We start from the raw sequence: 19,640 nt of genomic DNA, 5'->3' as shown, positions 1-19,640 counted from the left end.
TGAAAGAAGCCAGGCTATTGGATACTCCTGGGTTGAAATGTCAAAATTCACTCTTTAGTTTGTCTGTTCTTAATTGTGATAAAATATACATAACATGAACTGTACCATCTTAACCATTTTTAAGTGTACAGTTCAGTGGCATTAAGTATATGTACATTGTACAACTATCACTACGGCCCATCTCCAGAACTGTTTTCATCTTTTAGAACTGATACTTTGTATGGATTAAACAGTAACTTTCCATTCCCCCCGCCCATCCCCACCACCAGCTGCCAGCTAGAGAAATTATTTTTTAATCACATTGACTGGTGGCATAAAAAGTGATATATATCATATATATGAAATATTACATTACATATGTATATACGTATGCATGTATATGCATAAGTAAAAATATAGATTTACCATACTGGACCAATTAAGTAAATATGACCAATTCATTCAAGGATCTTATTGTATAATTATTTCATGCTGTTTATGAAAAATAGGAACAGAGATACGCAGATCAGGAGAGAGAGCAAGGAGAGAGTAACAAGATAAGAAGTGTATTTACTTGAAATATTAACATTGGTTTTGGTAGTGGATTCAAGGTGATTTTTACTTTCTTGTAAGCTTCTCTATTGAGATTAAGCAGGTATGATTTTTACAACTAGAATAAACTTATTTCTAAGAGAAAAACAATCTTGTCATGAATTCTCCATTGTTTTAGATATTGGGAGAATATTAAATAATGGGAAAAAATGTTTGAAATGGCTGCTGTCTACAACAGAATGGGGAGTTAAATATTATTGGAAATTGAAAGCTACATCCAAATAAAATTGAAAACAACTTGTGTTCACTTGTATGATTAATGATTATAAATTTAGTCAGAGTTTAGAGAAGAGAAAAATCAATGCGGACCAGAGTATTAGAAAAAGTGTTCATGCAGAAAGTGAAGTTTTATCTTGGGACTCTGGGTCTCGTGCCCCAATGTGAACATATACACAGATTAAAAGGCTAAGAATTAGAGTGATCTCAGAGAGATGCTATTAAGATTCGTGAAAGATTTAATTTGGGGTGAAGTTTTAAGTAAATGATACATTTTATTTGATAAATGAATGGAAATATTTTTGATTCTACAAATTATATGAGTGAATATGTAGAGAGGAACTTGAATAATTGCATATCTGAAGAGGTTATCAAAATTGGTAAGTATCATTTCATTCCTTTGCTTTTTATCTGTTGATATTTGGGGAAAAAATGCCATTTAATTATTGTCACCATATTAACACCATTTATTTTTCCAGATGTCAATCCTGTAACATGTATATGATCTCAATATTGGGATATTAAATTTCCTTGAAACACCCATCATTTATGTTTGCAGTCTGAGCAATTTTTTTCTTCTTGCCTTCCCTGTATTGTAAAGGAGATAAAATGAAAAAGATTTATGTCTGACTAAATTTTAGCATCTGCTCTATCCTCACATTATGTTGCTATTCTATATATAGTGCTGTTGCTGAAAAATTGCCCTTGTCAGCAGGAAAAATTGCTGAGCAATATATTTCTCTTGTTCTTAAGGCAGAGATCTTTGTAGTAACCACATTACATGGTCGTGTTACTTGTAATCTAATGAATGTCTTATGGAACTACCATAATTAGTAGAATATTTAATATGGTCCCAACAATTGAGAACCTGCTTTTCTTTCCTACAGGTTCTAAGGGATATCATCTTTTAGGTCCCATCTAACTGAGGATAAATGAGGGCTTAGGAAGAAAAGTTTGCTTTAAACTCTGTGTGATGTTATTACGGTCTAACTGGTAAAACCAGGTTCTAATGCAAATTTCAATTCCCTCCTTACAGATGTTCTATGTACACTAAACAGGAGTCTTAAATTTTCTCCTTTGAGCAGGAACAGTGAGTTTGTTAGTAAGACCTGAAGTTCTTGGCTGTGGGTGGAAAAAGAGGGTTTTTTTCTTTGATGGCAAAAGTAATCTTACTAAATCACTGAAGGTGGGTACCTACATGGCACGTGGGCTCTCCCTAGCCCTGCGAGCTGTCGCTGATGCTCCCCCAGAGAACCAGCGCATCTGTGGGATTAGTCTGTTGGCATTCTGAGCCGCCAGTGTGTGCTGTGCTTGGGGACTGTGGCCAGTCTGCAGATTCCTGTGTGACATCCATACCTTTGTTTTTGTGAGCAAACCCCTTTGTCTTGTAATACTGCTCCACCCACAGCCTAAGAGGGCGCAAGTGAGTACTTAACAACCATCAGTTTAACCTCACCTTTGAGTATTCCTTTATCTTTGCTTAAACCTGATAGTATACTGGGTATTTAAATAAGCAAAACTTGAATAGAGGATGCAAATGAAAGAAATGTCAAGTGAATCCAACAAAGTTACCTGAGTAAAGAGGTGGGCAAATAATTAGCTTTTCCCTTCTAGGTAAATGTAATCTAAAAAAGCACAATATGAGGCCAGGGCAGAGTTTCAAGCACATAGTATATTAAATGAAAGGACAAATGAATGGATACTATTAGTTTTATGCCTTAGAGCATAAACAGCAAATAATTTCTATCTTTCAAGCCCAGGATGTTTTCTTTCTTTATTTCAAGTATAAGGTAATGGTGTTCAGCCAGGGGCTATCCTATTAAAAAACACATAGGATGATTTTGGCAAATTGCATATCCCTGGAGTAAGTGAGGTTGAAAAGAATTAGAATTTGTGAAGAAGTCAATTGTTCGCAGAATGAAAAAATCACTAGTTATTCTGACACCCACCTCCTGCTCATAAGCAGCCTCCCAGGTGAGAATGTTGCTCTGGCCAGCTAGCTTAAAATAGCCTAGAATCTTAAAATAAACAAACAAACAAATACAAACAATGTTTCTGTCGACTGACTTTGGTGTGTGCCTTGTTGTCCCCTTATAGCACCAGATTTATTATAATACCTAAAACACTGATTTTATATTTTTTGATTATAAATCTTGTCTCTTAGACGAGACTGCAACTTCCCAGCATGCGTACACACACACACACACACACACACACACTACATTAATAAATTATGAACAGTCCTGGTGAAACATTTTATGAAATCCTTTGTTTGAAAGCACTCATTTCTGAGGGGTGAAAAGTTGACTAAGATCATCTATAGCTAAATGTGAAAACACTTACCTCTTATAAATTAGGAGGTGAGGAGGAAAATTTATATGTTAGGAGGAAAGATAGTTCATTAGTGCATTTACCATTCTTGATATGATTTTCAGTCATTATAGTAAATGCTTAAAGTTATTTTGGAGGGAGCATGAATCTGTTTTATTTTTTTTCCAGCTGTATTGAGGTACAATTGGAAATAAAAATTTCATATAATTAGGTCGTACAATGTGACTTTTTAAAGGTATACGATATGATGATTGAATATGTGTGTACCTGGTGAAATGATTACTATAATCATGTTAATTAACACATCCATCAACTCACATAGTTACCTCTGTGTGTGTGTGGTGAGAACACTTAAGATCTGCTCCCTTAGCTAATTTTAAGAATACAATACAGTATTATTAAGTATAATTATCATGTTATACATTCGATCCCTAGAACTTACTTGTCTTATAACTGAAAGTGTGTACCCTTTGACCAACATCTTCCCATTCCCCCCCCACCCCGGCCCCTAGCCCCTTGGCAACCATCATTCTGTTCCCTAGTTCTAGGAGTTCAACTTTTCTAGATTCACCTTATAAGAGAGATCATAAAGTATTTATAAAGCATTATTTTTCCTCATTAATTAAAACGCTATATAGAATGTTATATGCTAATATTTTTTAATTGGTGATTTTAAAAATTTTCCTGTACCTTTTCTAGTCAAGTCTCTTAATACACAGATGGAATTGACTTTAAAAATGCTTGCGCCCCTCTAACTACAGGAATAGTTATATCAATTGTAGGATTTATCCCAAAAACTATCTCACAAAAGACATAACTTAATCACTTTTCCAATCTCACCAGAATCAAACTAGACATGAACTCAGGCAAATGATTCTCCCCTAACTGCAAAAGACCAGATGAAACATCTTATATTTTAGCCAAATACTTACCCTTCAGGATATTGAAGAAATATATTCATGGTCCCATCTATTACTATTTTGATTTGAGGCTCAAGTAAGAATATGTAGGAAAAACAATGTTGCTCATGTTACAGAAATAAAATAATTTTAAGGTATGCATTTATTAAATTTACTGGTGTAAAACTACAACCTACCAAACTGCAATCTAGACCAAGTTAACTTATAATACTGCTTATAGCATTCGATCATCTATTTGAGGAGAAAAATTGAGTGTGAAGGAGTTTGATAGAATAGTTAAGTTACAGATTATGTAATATTATTCTGTACATAGCTGATAAAATGAATTATGTATTAAGTACACATATACACACAGAGATGTATGACAATCTAATTGCTGTTTTCACACACACAGAATTCTAAGGTTGCCATATTCATAACAATTACTTTCTTTACCGTACAAAAACAGTTTTTAACATCAGAGTTTCAAAACCCCATTGACTGAAAAACTATGGGCTATCTTATAGAACAGTTAATTAAACTCCAGCATTTTATAGATGTTGAAAGGTGTACAGGGTTATTAAGGAAGCTGGCCAAATTAGCAAATAGACTATAATTTAATAGCCACTACTCATATTTGTTGGAACTTGAACATGTAATATAAGTTGGAACATATAAAAATTCAGGGAGCGAATTGTTATGTATCTGCTTCCTGTTTCCATTTTTTTGGCATTCTTGTTTGTTGGCAATTACATAGAGTGTTTTATACATTTGTCATAGCCTTTGCCTTCTCTCAGGCTTTTCTGGGGCTGTGTAATATGTTTTCCTTTCTCTAACTTGTCCTTGAATATGCAGCGATGCCCTTTGCTGGCAGTGGCTGTAACCTTCGCTTTGAATGTCTTCAGGTTGAGCAAAGCACGTTCTAATCCAGTCCTCCTGGAGGTCGTGTGCAGTGTTCCTCTGGGTATTAGCTGCTGACTCTGGCACCTGTCAGACATTGCCCTGCACCTTTCTGTCGGTGGTTCTTCCAGTAATTGGTGTATTTCACATATAAGGGGTGTGTTTCTATCAGTTTCTGTCTGTTTAGGAACTAAAAATAAAGGCTTTATAATGAGCAAGGATTAGTTATGAATTGTGAACACATCTGTTTACATGATACGCAGTATTTGGCAAATGGCAGTTTTTCTGATCAGTATTTTTTTCCACATGAAAAATATGGTTCAGAATATTTGTCATGTAGCATCTTTGTGAGGAACAGAGGAAATGACCAGCACACAGTAGGGGCTCAGAGAATAGTGCATCTCTATCTCTATCCCCTTTTAGTCCCCTATATCTACCACTTCCCCTTTTATATCTTATGCTTTTTGAATGCAGAGAATTGCATAGTAGTTGGCAAAATAATATCAGAGAGTAGCAGTGTGAAGAGTAGTTTGATGGCATAGCCATTGAATGCTGTGGCGTTTAGTGATTATGTTGTAGGTCTGATGTAATAAAGGCCTCACTTAAAGCAAGGGCGATGGAAATTGAAAGCTGAAAGGAAAACTAGAAGACAGAATGCAGATAGAACTAAAAAGACTTGCTCAAGAATTGAAGTTTAAAAAAGAGACAGATTTTGTACTATTAGATTATTGTTTAATAATATAAAATGGAGAAATTAGATAACAAGATTTGTGTACCTGTTTTTTTTCTTTGAACAAATATTTTTGAAAAAAGACAAGTATAGTGTCCTTTGTCCAGTGTACTATGTTGTCCTCTGTCCATCGTACTGGGGATGCAACAATGAATAAGGCAGGGAAATCCTTGCCCTTATGTGCCTTGTGTACTACATCAAGGGTTACCAAACATATGTAAAAGACCAGATACCAAATATATAGACTTTGTTAGGTATAAAGTCTCTATCTTTGTAGCACTAAATTAGCCAAAGACAATATTTAAATATATCAGCATGTGGGGCGCCTGGGTGGCTTAGTTGATTAAGCCTCTGACTCTTGATTTTGGCTCAGGTCATGATCTCAGGGTCCTGAGGTGGAGCCCACCATGCTGAGTCTGATGCTCTTCCCTCTCCCTCCCCCTTGGTCCCGATCCCTTTGTATCTCCCCCTCCCCACTGCGTGCATGTGTACATGTGCTCTCTCTCTCTAAAATAAATAAATAAAATCTTTAAAAAATAAATATATCAGCATGTGTATTTTTCAAATAAGACTTTTATTTTTGAACACTAACATTTGGACTTTATATAATTTTCTTGAAAGTGCCATGAAATACTACTCTTTCGCTTTTTTTCTCAACAATTTAAAAATGTAAAGAAACTTCGTTAGCTCACAACCATGCAAAAATAGACAGTGAAATGGTTTTGGCAGGCAGCCCTAGTGTCCTAACTTAGGTTCTACCTTCCGCATGAGAAGTCTGACTTAGCTTATTATGATTTTGAATGATATGAGACATCCTCGTGCAGATATCTCGAAAATATTTGGAAGGGTAGAAGATGGAAGGAGCAGGATTAGGTGTCAGACATGTGGAGTTAGAAGTCCAGTACAGAAGGATTCAAACTGAGGAAGAGGAGACAAAAGAAGACAAGGAAGAAGGGTAGTGGAGCCCCAGGACTTAAATTTCCATTAAAACCAAACCACTGATTTGAATTCAAATTAAATTCAAAGTAGGTTACAGGAAAGGGGAGAATCAGGCTAATATTTTACAGAGAAGAAAAAAAAGATTTTTGGAAATAAGACTTATAATTTGATATAAAGCAATTCACTCAGAGATCAGTAATGTTTAAAACAATTTTAAATTCATATTATCCTTTGCCTTCACCCTCTTATGGTACCACATGAAAAGACATCAAAAACATCAAAAGAGAGGAAAAAACAGCATCACCATGGGCTGCTAAACACTCTGATCTATATTTTAGACCTTAGAATAAAATTGAGAAAATCTAGTATATCATAAAATATTCTTGAAAAAGAATCAATTAACTCTTTACTATGTTTTTGAGAATATAATTTACATCCCAATCTTTATCATTTCGTCATAGATTCCTGAATGATTTTTAATGATTCTACTGCTTACTGAAACAAGCTTTATCATATTCATCATCATAGAATTATTTTTATTCAATTTTTCCCTCAAAGAAATATTATCTTTTCATCATGTTTATCCAGTTTTGTAACCATCTTAGACACTCCCCTCTTTCTCTTTCTTCATATACAAATGGTTTATAAATCTATAAAATGCATTCATCAGTGACTAACACATGCAGGGGTTGTATCTTGTCAGAAATTAAGTATACTGTACGTTTTTATATTACCAGTGATCTCTTTCATCTTGAATTTAACTGAAGGCCCAAAAAAGAAAAAAAAGAAGTGATGTAAAAGTCTTACTTTCTACCAATTTTTTTCTTGGCTGAGAGCTGCTAGTGTCAGAGGTAAAAGGAAATTAATCTATTTTCATTCCATCACTTCTAATTGCAGTTGTCCTATCTGAAGTGGTTTGGGGAAATAATGGGGAGAAGGAACAGGGAGGGGAGTAGAATAGAAATGTGAGTAAAACTATTGTAAACTATTAAACCCAACAGAATTTTTATAGAGCCCATTAGTAACTGAAAGTTACTTTTAAAACTGACTTAGATTATAATAAAGAGAAGAGCGTCTCCCGTTTAAAAGTTAGAGAAGCCAATTTTACTTTCAATTCAAGTATTTCACTTAAATTTACATAATAGATTCTGCAGTCTTCATGATAACTAAAGCCCAGGATATGATTTGAGGCTTAAAAAGCTTTGAGCGTATCATGGATGCACCTTTCTGTAAAGGGCACACCATCTGTGAAAACCCCGATGCCGTATTTCTAATCTTCCCTGACTCTCGCACTATTGGGACATTATATGTTCTGGAAAATTTAGTAGTTCTCTTGAAGACCTCAATATAAATCCACATGAAACCAACACCTTTGGCTGAGAATCATGACCAAGTCATGATTTTGGTTTGTAGTCTGTGGACTTGAGCCAATGAAGTCTGATTTATGCCTAATTAGAAAGTGGTTCTTACTTCAGTTGTCAAAGAAAGCACAAATAAAAATGAATATATATCTGAACACTAATTGGGAAAAATAAAATTCCAAAAGATATTCAAAAAATTATTTAGTGAACAAATAAATCCTTTATGATACAGTACATGTTTCCTTTTTTTAAATTCAAATTTATCATCATGTTTCACCTCACTTTGATATAAATCTTTAGATTACTGCCTGAAGTCTCTCTTATTTTGAAGCATAATAGGAAGGGTGGCTTAGATAGTAATGTAAAGATTTACCAAAGTGAAGCCATTTTTAGTAAATTTTGATTAAACGGCAATATAGCTAAAGGATTTTTGAAATAAAACATCTGTGTTTGTTTAAAAGGAAATAATTTATTAAAGATTTTATTAAAGAAGGATTTATTATATATTTCCTTATAAAGATAACTCATCTTTGTTACTGAAATTTATCTTTCTATTACATTTTAAATTACCTGAGAAATTAGGATCAGCAATATCAAGCTTCATTATACTGAGTGCACATCATCAGTTGCTAAAATGCTGAAACAAAAAATAGGTACAGGAAGATTTCATTTGGTCTATTACAGTATTAATCATTTAGGAAACAGGCAGAATTATAATAGGACATCCACACTACCCTTGAGAGAGAAATTTTTCTTTCTTTTTTTTTTTAAGATTTTATTTATTTATTTGAGAGAGAGAATGAGATAGAGAGAGAGCATGAGAGGGGGAGGGTCAGAGGGAGAAGCAGACTCCCCACCGAGCAGGGAGCCAGATATGGGACTCTATCCTGGGACTTCAGGATCATGACCTGAGCCAAAGGCAGTTGCTTAACCAACTGAGCCACCCAGGTGCCCCAAGAGAGAAATTTTTCTTACCTTACAGGAGGTACTATGATTTTGCAACTAGGCCAGAGAATTTTATACTAACAATTTTTTTAATGTTAAATTTAAACCTACTTAATCTCTTAGGTCTAAAAATACTAAAAAAATATTATTACTTTTTCAGAAAGCGTACTGACTTTTGTTTAGCCTAAACTGCTTGTTAAAATGTGCCACATGTATTTTAGGTTGTATATTATGTATGCAAAAAATAAATTTTAGTCATAGGATTTTTAGAGGAAATAAGAACCTTCTGTTATGCTTCATTTCATGAGTCTTGACTGGGCCACAGAGTGCCCAGATATTTCATTAAACATTACTCTGAATGTGTCTATGAGGATATTTTGGGATGAGAAAAATATTTGAATCCATAGACTGAGTAAAGATTGCCTTCCCCAGTATGGGTGGACTTCATCCAATCCGTTCAAGATCTGAATAAAGAAAAATTGAAGTAAGGGAGAATTCACTCTATATGTGACTGTCTTTGAACAAGGACATAGGTCTCTCTTGTTCTTGGACTTGGACTCAGACTGGAACTTCTAACATTGGTTTGTTTCTCAGGCCTTCAGACTTGGACTGGAAGTATACCATGTACTCCCCTGGGTTTGTTTATGTATATAAACATATACACACCACACACACACACACACACACACACACACACATTCATATCCCTATCCACTCCCTTTCACAGGATATCACAATGATACTTAGGACTGCTGACGTTATTCTGATCAGACCTAATAAGCAAGAAGTAGCAACTACTCCAGACTTATTGGTAAGACATTTCTGTGTCAGAGGGTAAGAAGTAAATCTGGCAAAAAGTCAGGGGCCACCTACCTAAGTCAGTGAAATTTCTAGGATTCCAGTATTGTAGGGCATATCAGTAGGTATCTCAATACCTCTTCTTTTTTTTTAATTTTTAAAATTTTATTTATTTTTTATTTAAATTTTAGGTAGTTAACATATAGTACAATACTGGTTTCATAACAAGTACCATCCCTAATATCCATTCCCCATCTAGCCCATCCTCTACTCACCTCCCCCCATCAACTCTCAGTTTGTTCTCTATCGTTAAGAGTCTCTTATGTCTTGTTTCCCTCGCTCTTTCTTTTCCTCTTCCCCTTTCCCATATGTTCATCTGTTTTCTTTCTTAAATTCCACATATGAGTGAAATCATATGGTATTTGTCTTTCTCTGACTGACTTATTTCACTTAGCAATAATACACTCTAGCTCCATCTACATTGTTGCAAATGGCAAGATATCATTCTTTTTGATGGCTGTGTAGTATTCCATTGCATATATATGCTACATCTTTATCCATTCATCAGTCGATGGGCATTTGGGCTCTCTCCACAGTTTGGCTATTGTTGATAGTGCAGCTGTAAACTTCAGGGTGCATGTATCCCTTCGAATCTGTATTTTTTTATCCTTTGGGTAAATACCCAGATACCTTTTCTAAGGTGAGAAATGAGTTGTTGCATTTGGCCACTCTTATGACTTAAAAAAACTAGGTATAATATCTAGTAGCCTGTTTAGATTTTGGAGGTAACATATTTCCTCATTTATGTGTGTTATAATAGCCTATATATCAAGTGGCCTGAAAACCTGCGAGTTTTAAGTGGGACCTAGAACAAGAGGAGGCTCTACAATAGGTCCAGGCTGCTGTGTAAACTGCTTTACTCCTTGGGCCATATGATCCAGGAGATCTAATGGCACTTGCAAGCAGATAGGGGTATTATTTGGAGCCTTGGCAGGCCCCTACAAGTGAATCCCGGTTTCATCCCTTTGGATTTGGGAGCAAAGCCCTGCCATCTTTTGCAGATAACTACTCCTCTTTTGAAAAACATCTCTTGGCCTGCTACAGGGTCTTAGTAGAGACTGAATACTAAGCATGGATCACCAAGTTACCTTGCAACCTGAGCTACCTATCATGAACTGGGTGTAATCTGATTCACTGAGCCAAAAAAGTTGGGTATGCATAGCAATACTCTATCATCAAATGGAAGTGGTATGTATATATACCTGCCCATATATATATATATATATATATATATACCTGGCCTGGGCAGGCCCTGAAGGCTCTCCTAGCCTTCTCTTACGGCCTCATGAGGAGTCCCATATGATCAGTTGACAGAGGAAGAGAAGAGAAGACTTGGGCTTGGTTTACAGATGGTTCCGTATGATATGCAGGTACCACCTGATAGTGGACAGCTGCAGTACTACTGCCCCTTTCTGGGACATCCCTGGACAGTAGTGAAGGAAAATCCTCCCAGTTGGAAGAACTTTGAGCACTGCACCTGGTTATTCACTTTGCATGGAAGAAGTAGCTAGGTGTGTATTACATACTGATTCATGTGCTTTGACCAGTGGTTTGGCTGAATGGTCAAGGCCTTGGAAGGAACATGATTGGGAAATTGGTGACAGGAAATTTGGGGAAGAGGACTATGTGGATAGCTCTCTCTGGAGAAAAAATGTGAAGGTGTTTGTGTCCTACATGACTGCACATCAAAGAGTAACCTCAGCAGAGGAGGTTTTAAAAATCAAGTGGAAAGATGATCCATTTATGGATGCCAGTCAGCCTCTTTCCCCAGCCACCCCTATCATCACCCAGAAGTCTCATGAATAAAGTGGCCATGATGGCAGGGATAGAGATTATGCATGGGCTCAGCAATATGGGTTTCCACTCATGGCTGACCTGGCTACAGTCACTGCTGAGTATCTGACTTGCCAGCTGCAGAGCCCGACCTGAGTCCCCGAGTGGCACCATTCCCAGGCATGATGAACTGCCTACCAGGTGGCAAGTTGGTTACATTGGACTGCTTTCATCATGGAAGGGGCAGCATTTTCTTCTTCCTGGAACAGATACTTACTCTGGATATGGAGTTGTCTTCCTGCACACAATACTTCTGCCAAAACCCACAGTTTATAGATTTATGGAGTGCCTTACCTGCAATCATGGTATTCCACATAGAATTGTTTCTGATCAAAGAATTCACAGTAAAAGAAGTGTGGCAATGAATAGGCTCACGCTCATGAAATTTCAGTGGTCTTCCCATGTTCCCCACCATCCTAAAACAGTTTGATAGATTGATGGAATGGCCTTTTGAAGACTCTACTGCTACTCCACAGTGAAAGTAGGGAAGAGTATATAGGAGATCCTATAGGTCATCCCTTATTATTACTATGCCCTATGATTAATATTCATGAAAAACTACAACCCAATCTAGGCAGAATTACTAATGCCCCAGTGCCTTCAGGAATGAAGTTTTAGGTCACTTTACCATGTAAAGACCCACAATCAACTGAGACACTTGCTGAAGGTAAAGGGAATACAGAATATGTAGTGGATGAAGGTAGTTATAAATACCAGTTACAGTCATATCACCAGTTGTAGAAAGGAGGAATGTAATTGTCATGAGTATTTCCTCCTTATTTTGTTATTACTATGTTTGTGTGTGTGTATTAAGCAAATTTCTGCTTTCTTCCTTCTCTTTTTCCCTTATCATGTAACATAAGATGTATCAGTTATATCCTAGTACATTAATATTATTAAATTAACATCATGAATTTAAGTTATAGATATCAAGGAGAAAAGTAAACTTCACTTAAAGACTTTACCTCTTCTCCTGGGGAATAGGCTAATTGTGTTTTCAGTTGTAAACTGGGTAATTGTATCATGTTAGGCAGAATTAGGACCTTGTTATTTTCATCCTCATTCGGAAATTCAGTATGGTTTAAGGAGATGTATAAGGTGCCAAGTTGACAAGGGGTGGATTTGTGATGATTAATTTTATATGACAAGTTGACTGGGCCACATGATGTGGAGATATCTGATTGAACATTATTCTGGATGTGTCTATTAAGGTGTTGATTTTGTTTTGTTTTCTTTGAATTGATAGGCTGAATAAAGCCGATTGCCATCCCCAGTGTGGATGGGCCTCCTCTAATTCATTGAAAGTCTGAATAGAAGGAAAGTCAGGGTAAGGAAGAATTCACTTTCTGCAGATGTTTTCAAGCTGGGACATTGGGTTCTCCTGCTTTCAGACTGACTCATACTTGAAATGATACCATCAGCTTTCCTGATTCTCAGGCCTTTGGACTCAGATTGAAACTATACCGTTGGCTTTTCTGTGTTTCTTGCTTGCCAACTGCAGATCTTGGGACTTTTTCACCTCCATAACCATGTGAACCAATTTCTTATAATAAATCTCTTTATATATATAATAAATACATATAGATCCTATTTGTTCTTTTTTTTTTTTTTTTCCTGGAGAACCTAGGCTCATACCTCTATTTTGAGACTTCTTGAGTATCTTTCATTAGTTAATAAGGAATCTAATGCTCTTCAGAGAGGACATCTCAGGAATATTTTGAGTATTTCTATAAGATAGAGAACTAATAAGTACATGATTTATAGATAGGTTCAAGAACCATGGGATTAGAAGTGATCCTTGATGGAGAGTAACTGTCGTATTGGTACACAAGGATATGTTTATCTTGCCCATGTTCTTCTAAACAGGGAAATAATATCCAAAAGAGGACTTACATCAGATTTTAAAAACGTACATGTCTATTTTAAATTATTCAACTTTTTAGAATTATAAAGGAAACTCTTGAAATGCTAAGTGCATTACAGTATTTTATTGTTAAAGCTAATAAACATGAATCTTAAATTCAACTAGTTATTCCCATCATAGAAATGTCAAAAATAAGTATAAACAATTTTTAATTAATTCTTATTTTCATTTGTTTTGAAGAACACAGCTACTGTCACCTTTTGCTTACTTGACATAGGCTGTAAAATATTAGAAATAACTCTTTAAAATTGTTATTAATTCCTCATTTCCTGTAGAATAAAATTTAACTTCTTAAGTATCAGTTATAAGGCTAATCATAACCTTGTTATGTGCTCATTTCTCCAGTGTCATCTCTCCCCATGGTTTTATCCACTGATCCTGACACACTTGATTGACCTGAATGAACCATGCTGTTTCATGTCTTCTCGGTTTCCTCTGTTTGGATTTCCTTTACTCCCTTCTTAAAGGAACACCCATCAGTTATCTCTAGCAGAACGTGGCTTTGCAATAGTAGGAGTTCAATTCAGTTAGATGTTTTGATTCCTCAAGAAAAGTCTAGAATTCCTAATTTTTTGTATGAAATCTTCTGAGTTTTAAATGTTGCCAGGTAATTCCTTCCTTTCTTCCTCCCTTCCTTCTTTCCTCCCTCCTCTTCCCTCCCTTCTCTGCCCCTTTCCCCTCCCTTTTTTCTTCCCCCTCCCCCCTCCCTTCCCCTTTCCCTTTGCTTTTTACATGTGAGTGAGGTGAACATTCTTCTTGGCCAGTTTTAGGAGTTCTAGGGGTCAGTTAGTCATTTTTCATGTTCTCTGGTAAATGACATACACATCAACTCTAAAAAGCATCATGTGACAATTATTTGTTTCTTTCCTCGTTGGTCTTTCACTTCTTACCTCTTAGGATAGTGATTAACATTCAATAAGTTTTTGTCAAATAATATATGAATTGAGTTTGACTCAATTTTAATGGAAGAAAGATCTCAGGTACAGTGAATTCATAACTTGTACATGTTCATACAGCAAATTAGTGGCAGAGACAGGTCTCAAATTTAGGTATTTTCCTAGTTCAAATTTTCCTGTTTTAACTTTGTTATTATTTGTTATTATTATTGGTCAAAGTTTGTATATTTTCAAATGTTAGCAGTTCTTAAATTTGTATTCCAATTAATTAAAAAAATCATTAAAATGTGTTTCCAAATCATACAAGCACATATACACATAATATATAATTATTGATTTTCCATCATGTATGATGACTGTCTTTCTAATTATTTAGGCAGGCAGAAAATGCTAAAATGATACATTCAGACCACCATAAATCCTTCAGAATCAGAAGTCTCTCTCTTCCTTAAGAAATGTAAGAATAGTTCAAGCAAGGGTATCCTGTTCATATGAACTAAAACTGCTGCCAAAATGCCCTTTATTGCTTCTCATCCAGGCTCCTCCTATAGTTTAGGGGAATGCGTTGAGTCTGTGAGCCCCAGAAAATTCAGGGAGATGACTACCTTAAAAAGGGTACATAACCTGATTTCATTCTGAACTTGATTGGTGCCCCACTCTGCCATCTTACACTGCTGGTGGGAATGCAAGTTGGTATAGCCACTTTGGAAAACAGTGTGGACGTGCCTCAAAAAATTAAAAATAGAGCTACCCTATGACCCAGCAATTGCATTACTGGGTATTTACCACAAAGACACAGATGTAGTGAAAAGAAGGGCCATATGCACCCCAGTGTTCATAGCAGCAATGTCCTCAGTAGCCAAACAGTTGAGCTACCAACTCTTGGTTTTGGCTTAGGTTGTGATCTCAGGGTTGTGAAATTGAGCCCCACGTTGGACTTTCTGGTCAGTGCAGAGTCTGCTTGAGATTCTCTCTCCTTCTCCCTCTTCCCTCCTGCTTGTGCTCTCTCTCTCTCAAATAAATAAATAAGTCTTTAAAAAAAGAAGATATTTAGATATATTAAAAGGAAAAAAATGCAAATACAGCTGATGCCACACAGAAATTCATTTATAATCTAACCTTTAGGATTGCATACTTCTCATAAAAGCATTTGGTAACTGGATATAACTTAAAAGTTAGGCTTGTGAGCTTTGAAAGCAAAGTTAACCAAGACTTTAAAGTTAAGGAATTTCTGTTATCACATTTGTAAACAGGGCTCAGTGGGTTCAGTCTGTGTTGGAGGCAAGAACCTCTAATTCTGAATCTTAGGCAAATTCTCTGGTCAATATGAAACCTAAGATAAATGAAAAGGTATTTTCATACAGTGTATTTCCATTGATTTTAAGTTCAAAACCAGAAAAGATAATCTATGGTGACAGATGTCAGATAATGGTTTCCTTTGTGGGATATTGACAGGAATGTGTATAAAGCACCTTCCACATTTTTGATAATACTATTTCTAGTTCTGCATATTGGTTACTTGGTCACATAGATTTTGTGAGAATTCATTGAACTATGCATTTAGGCTTTGTTAAATTGTCTTTATGTGTGATTTTAGTATATGTGCTGCTGCAGTGAGCACTGTCTCTATGTATGATATACATCAATAAAAGTGAAGGAAAATTGCTTTGATTGATAACCACAAACATATCACCTGGCTATTCACTTAAAATTAGTCTTATTATAACATAGTTTTTCCTTTGCTGTGTAAATATTTTAGAATGGAAAAATGAAACTTAAATACCAAAATTAAAAAGTAAATCATTAGTAGTAATAATTTTCTGTTACAGAGAATGTGTTCATTTTTAACATATGTGCAATATTTAAAATAATTTACTTAAAGATAGATTAATTTTAGCATTCTAATTTAAAATGCATAAGTGAGAAATGCATTTAGAATGTGATTTTAATTTTATTTTTTTAAAGATTTATTTTTTTATTTTAGAGAGAGAAAGAGGAAGGGAGAAAGAGAGATCAAGTGGGATGGGCAGAGGGAGAGGGAGAGAGAATCCAAAGCAGACTCTGTGCTGAGCACAGAGCCCCATGTGGGGCTTGATCTCACCACCCTGAGACCACAACCTGAGCTGAAACCAAGAGTCAGATGCTTAACTGACCCACCCAGGCACCCTAGAATGTGATTTTAAATAATAATTTTAAAATTATATAAACTTTATTTATACATGTTTAAAAGGCTTGACTAATCACAGTTATAAATTGAATTTATTAGTTATATAAAATATTTAATTTTTTTTTTTTTTTTTTTTTTAGAAGCACACTGCAATAGTTAATTTTATTTGTTCAAGGGCTCATATTGCAAGCATTAAACCAAGCATGGGCTTTGATTTTGTGAGCCCAGATTCACATATTTAGGAAGATAAAAGCAAACTGTGATCCATGTATATGGATGAAAAACTAAAGGCTCACAGTTAATCACATCGTAGTTTTAAATTTCTACAGCCTAGAAGCCAGAAGTCACAGATCTTTTAGGTCTTTCTGGATGTCCCACAAGGTATCTGCACTTTTCTTGAGCTGGGCAACCTCATCATCCTTCAGCTTCTGGTTGATCACACTGGTTAAGCCCCGAGCGTTCAGGATACATGGAAGGCTCAGGAAGACTTCGTTCTCAATGCCATACATCCCCTTCACCATTGTTGACACTGGATGAATCCTGGATAGATTTTTCAACATGGATTCAATGAGATCAGCCACACTTAATCCAATAGCCCAGTTGGTATATCCTTTTAGCTTGATGACTTCGTAGGCACTTTCCACCACCATCTTATGCACTTCCTTCCAATTTTCACTGTCGTTGTCTGTTCCCATTTCTGGATTCAGTTCCTGAAGAGAAACACCTGCCACATTCACTCCACTCCACACAGCCACATTTGAATCGCCATGTTCTCCCAAAATCCATCCATGGCAGCTGCTGGGATGAATGCCAAGTTTTTCAGCCATAAGATAGCGAAATCTAGCAGAATCCAGATTACACCCACTTCCAATTACACGGTGCTTGGGTAGTCCACTTAGTTTCCAGGTAACATATGTGAGAATATCCACTGGGTTGGAAACCACGATTAGGATACAATCAGGACTGTACTTGACTATCTGCGGAATAATGAATTTGAAGACATTAACATTCCTCTGCACCAGATTGAGCCGGCTCTCTCCTTCCTGCTGGCGGACTCCCGCAGTCACCACCACAATCTTAGAATTGGCAGTCACAGAGTAATCTTTATCTGCCACAATTTTAGGTGTCTGAAGAAATAAGCTCCCATGTTGCAGATCCATCATTTCTCCTTTGAGTTTATCTTCTAAAACATCCACAAGGGCAAGTTCATCAGCCAGAGACTTTCCCAGAATGCTGATGGCACACGCCATACCAACTTGTCCAACACCCACTACAGTGATCTTATTGTTTGGGACGGTTGCCTCTTCTTCTGCAACTGGTGCAATCAGTTTTTCCTTAAGAGTTGCCATTGTGCCCAGAGAGAACCCGCGGGGAGAGTCGCGCGAAGAAGACAATGTTAGCTGCGTGCGTCTCCTCGGGCGCAGGATCTGCAAGGAGAAAATATTTAATTTTTAAAAAGCTTATTAATAAATATGAAGTACTTATAAAGCAAGCAGAAGACAGTAAATTAATACATTATTTAATCATTTATGTCAAAGAGTTAAAGACAACCAAAAACTAAGCCAGTATTGCAACAAAGTGAGGTTTACTTGTTTTCTGTAACAAGGAACTCCAGAGTAACTGTGGAATGCACTCTAAGATGGAACTGGAAGGCTTTTCTTTGTAAAAGAGAGCTGTGCTGAATGATTCCAAGGAGGCCACAGGAAGTGGTGATTGCTGGGTTGGTTGGTCTTTCTGAGGTGAGGCTAGAGGAGACCAGCAGTCAGTTCTGGATTGATTGTTGCCACTAGTGAGAGCAGCTTAATAATAGGGTAACTCTGATCTGGGTTCCAAGTCATGATCAGTGAATCAGAGCTGGATGTATCATTGGTAAGGAAGCAGTAGTGCCTCAAAGGAGAGAGTTATTGTGATAACTTTAGAACTGCAGCATGACCTTGGGGGAAATAGAGTTTGCTACTAACTCTGCAGCTGGAAAGGAAGGTAGAAATTACATCCACATGCTTCCTCCCTTACCCCATATTTACCTTCTACAAAAGCAAAGCAGACAACGTGCCAGTCTGCTTTATTCCCTCTTCCCAAAATGTTCATGGGGTTCTAGAAATACAGGGCAATGGTAGATGACTAGAGTGAAATCAGAAGGTCCATTTTAGTCCTGAAAAGTAACATCTATTTTTGGCCCTGAAGAGCAAAAACAATTGTGGCTGAGTGATCTGCATTTATAAGCCAAGGTTTTGGTAAGCAGCAAAAAAGTCCTCCCTGCATTGAATTTCAATCAGTTAGAAACCAAATCATAGTAACATGCCAGGTGACTAAATCCTCAAGGTGCTTTTGATCTATAACACTCAGAATTTTAATTTTTAAATTAAGATATAAGAAAAAACATAGACAAGGCTATGAGTACAGAAGCAGGAGAACACACTTGACTAGAAAGACTTGAGATTTCTTGGAGGAACAATCTGTCTGGAAGAGGGGATGGGAAACCAGTCCTCACTGCCAGGGCTTCAGAAAGTCTCTTAACTTCCATGAGTGAGAGGAGAGCCTACATCCAGCAGGAGCTCTAAAGAAACACAGTACTATACTGCTCACATGAAAAAACTTGTCATTTACTAAAAAGGCGACTAAATATAGCTGCAATGCAACATAAAGATCCAACTCCTCTGGTTAGCCTTAGATTCTAATGACTTTTTTAAAAATATAGCTGTGAATGCATTTCTTCAAATATTCCTAATGCTTGATGGTCTAACACTTGAGATTATAAGTCTTTTTTAGTCTTTGAAGCAGCTGCTTCGCTATATAGATGATGCCAGGTCTATGTAGCTATAAATTATTAACTTGTCCACCCATGACCAGTGAGTAGTCTATACATAGGTGGACAATCGAAGTTGATACAGGGAGAACTAATCATTAGCCATTAGACTAATAATACTCATCTCGTCTCTCTTCCTCTCTATCTCTGTAACCCATCTCATTCTCCCTCATTTCCTATCACTGATTGTTGTTAAGAAGAAAGGATGAAGCTTGAATCTGCTGGTGGCTTAGGTCCATGATGT

The 19,640-nt window shown here is 36.4% G+C and overlaps 1 protein-coding gene across 1 annotated transcript; it reads right to left on the bottom strand.

Moving 5' to 3' along the window:
• Positions 1-16,706: 16,706 nt before the first annotated feature.
• Positions 16,707-18,022, bottom strand: LOC116637584 (L-lactate dehydrogenase B chain-like). The gene has a single exon (XM_032413110.1). It carries the CDS (start codon positions 17,937-17,939, stop codon positions 16,935-16,937), a length of 1,005 nt encoding a protein of 334 aa, XP_032269001.1. The 5' UTR covers positions 17,940-18,022; the 3' UTR covers positions 16,707-16,934.
• Between the last annotated feature and the right edge of the window lie 1,618 nt (positions 18,023-19,640).

This window comes from Phoca vitulina, unplaced genomic scaffold, assembly GCF_004348235.1.
Source record: "Phoca vitulina isolate PV1807 unplaced genomic scaffold, GSC_HSeal_1.0 scaffold14, whole genome shotgun sequence".
In the NCBI taxonomy this organism is placed as follows: domain Eukaryota; kingdom Metazoa; phylum Chordata; class Mammalia; order Carnivora; family Phocidae; genus Phoca; species Phoca vitulina.
The sequence above is the reverse complement of the archived record's forward strand: the minus strand, read 5'-3'. Positions and strand labels throughout refer to the sequence as shown.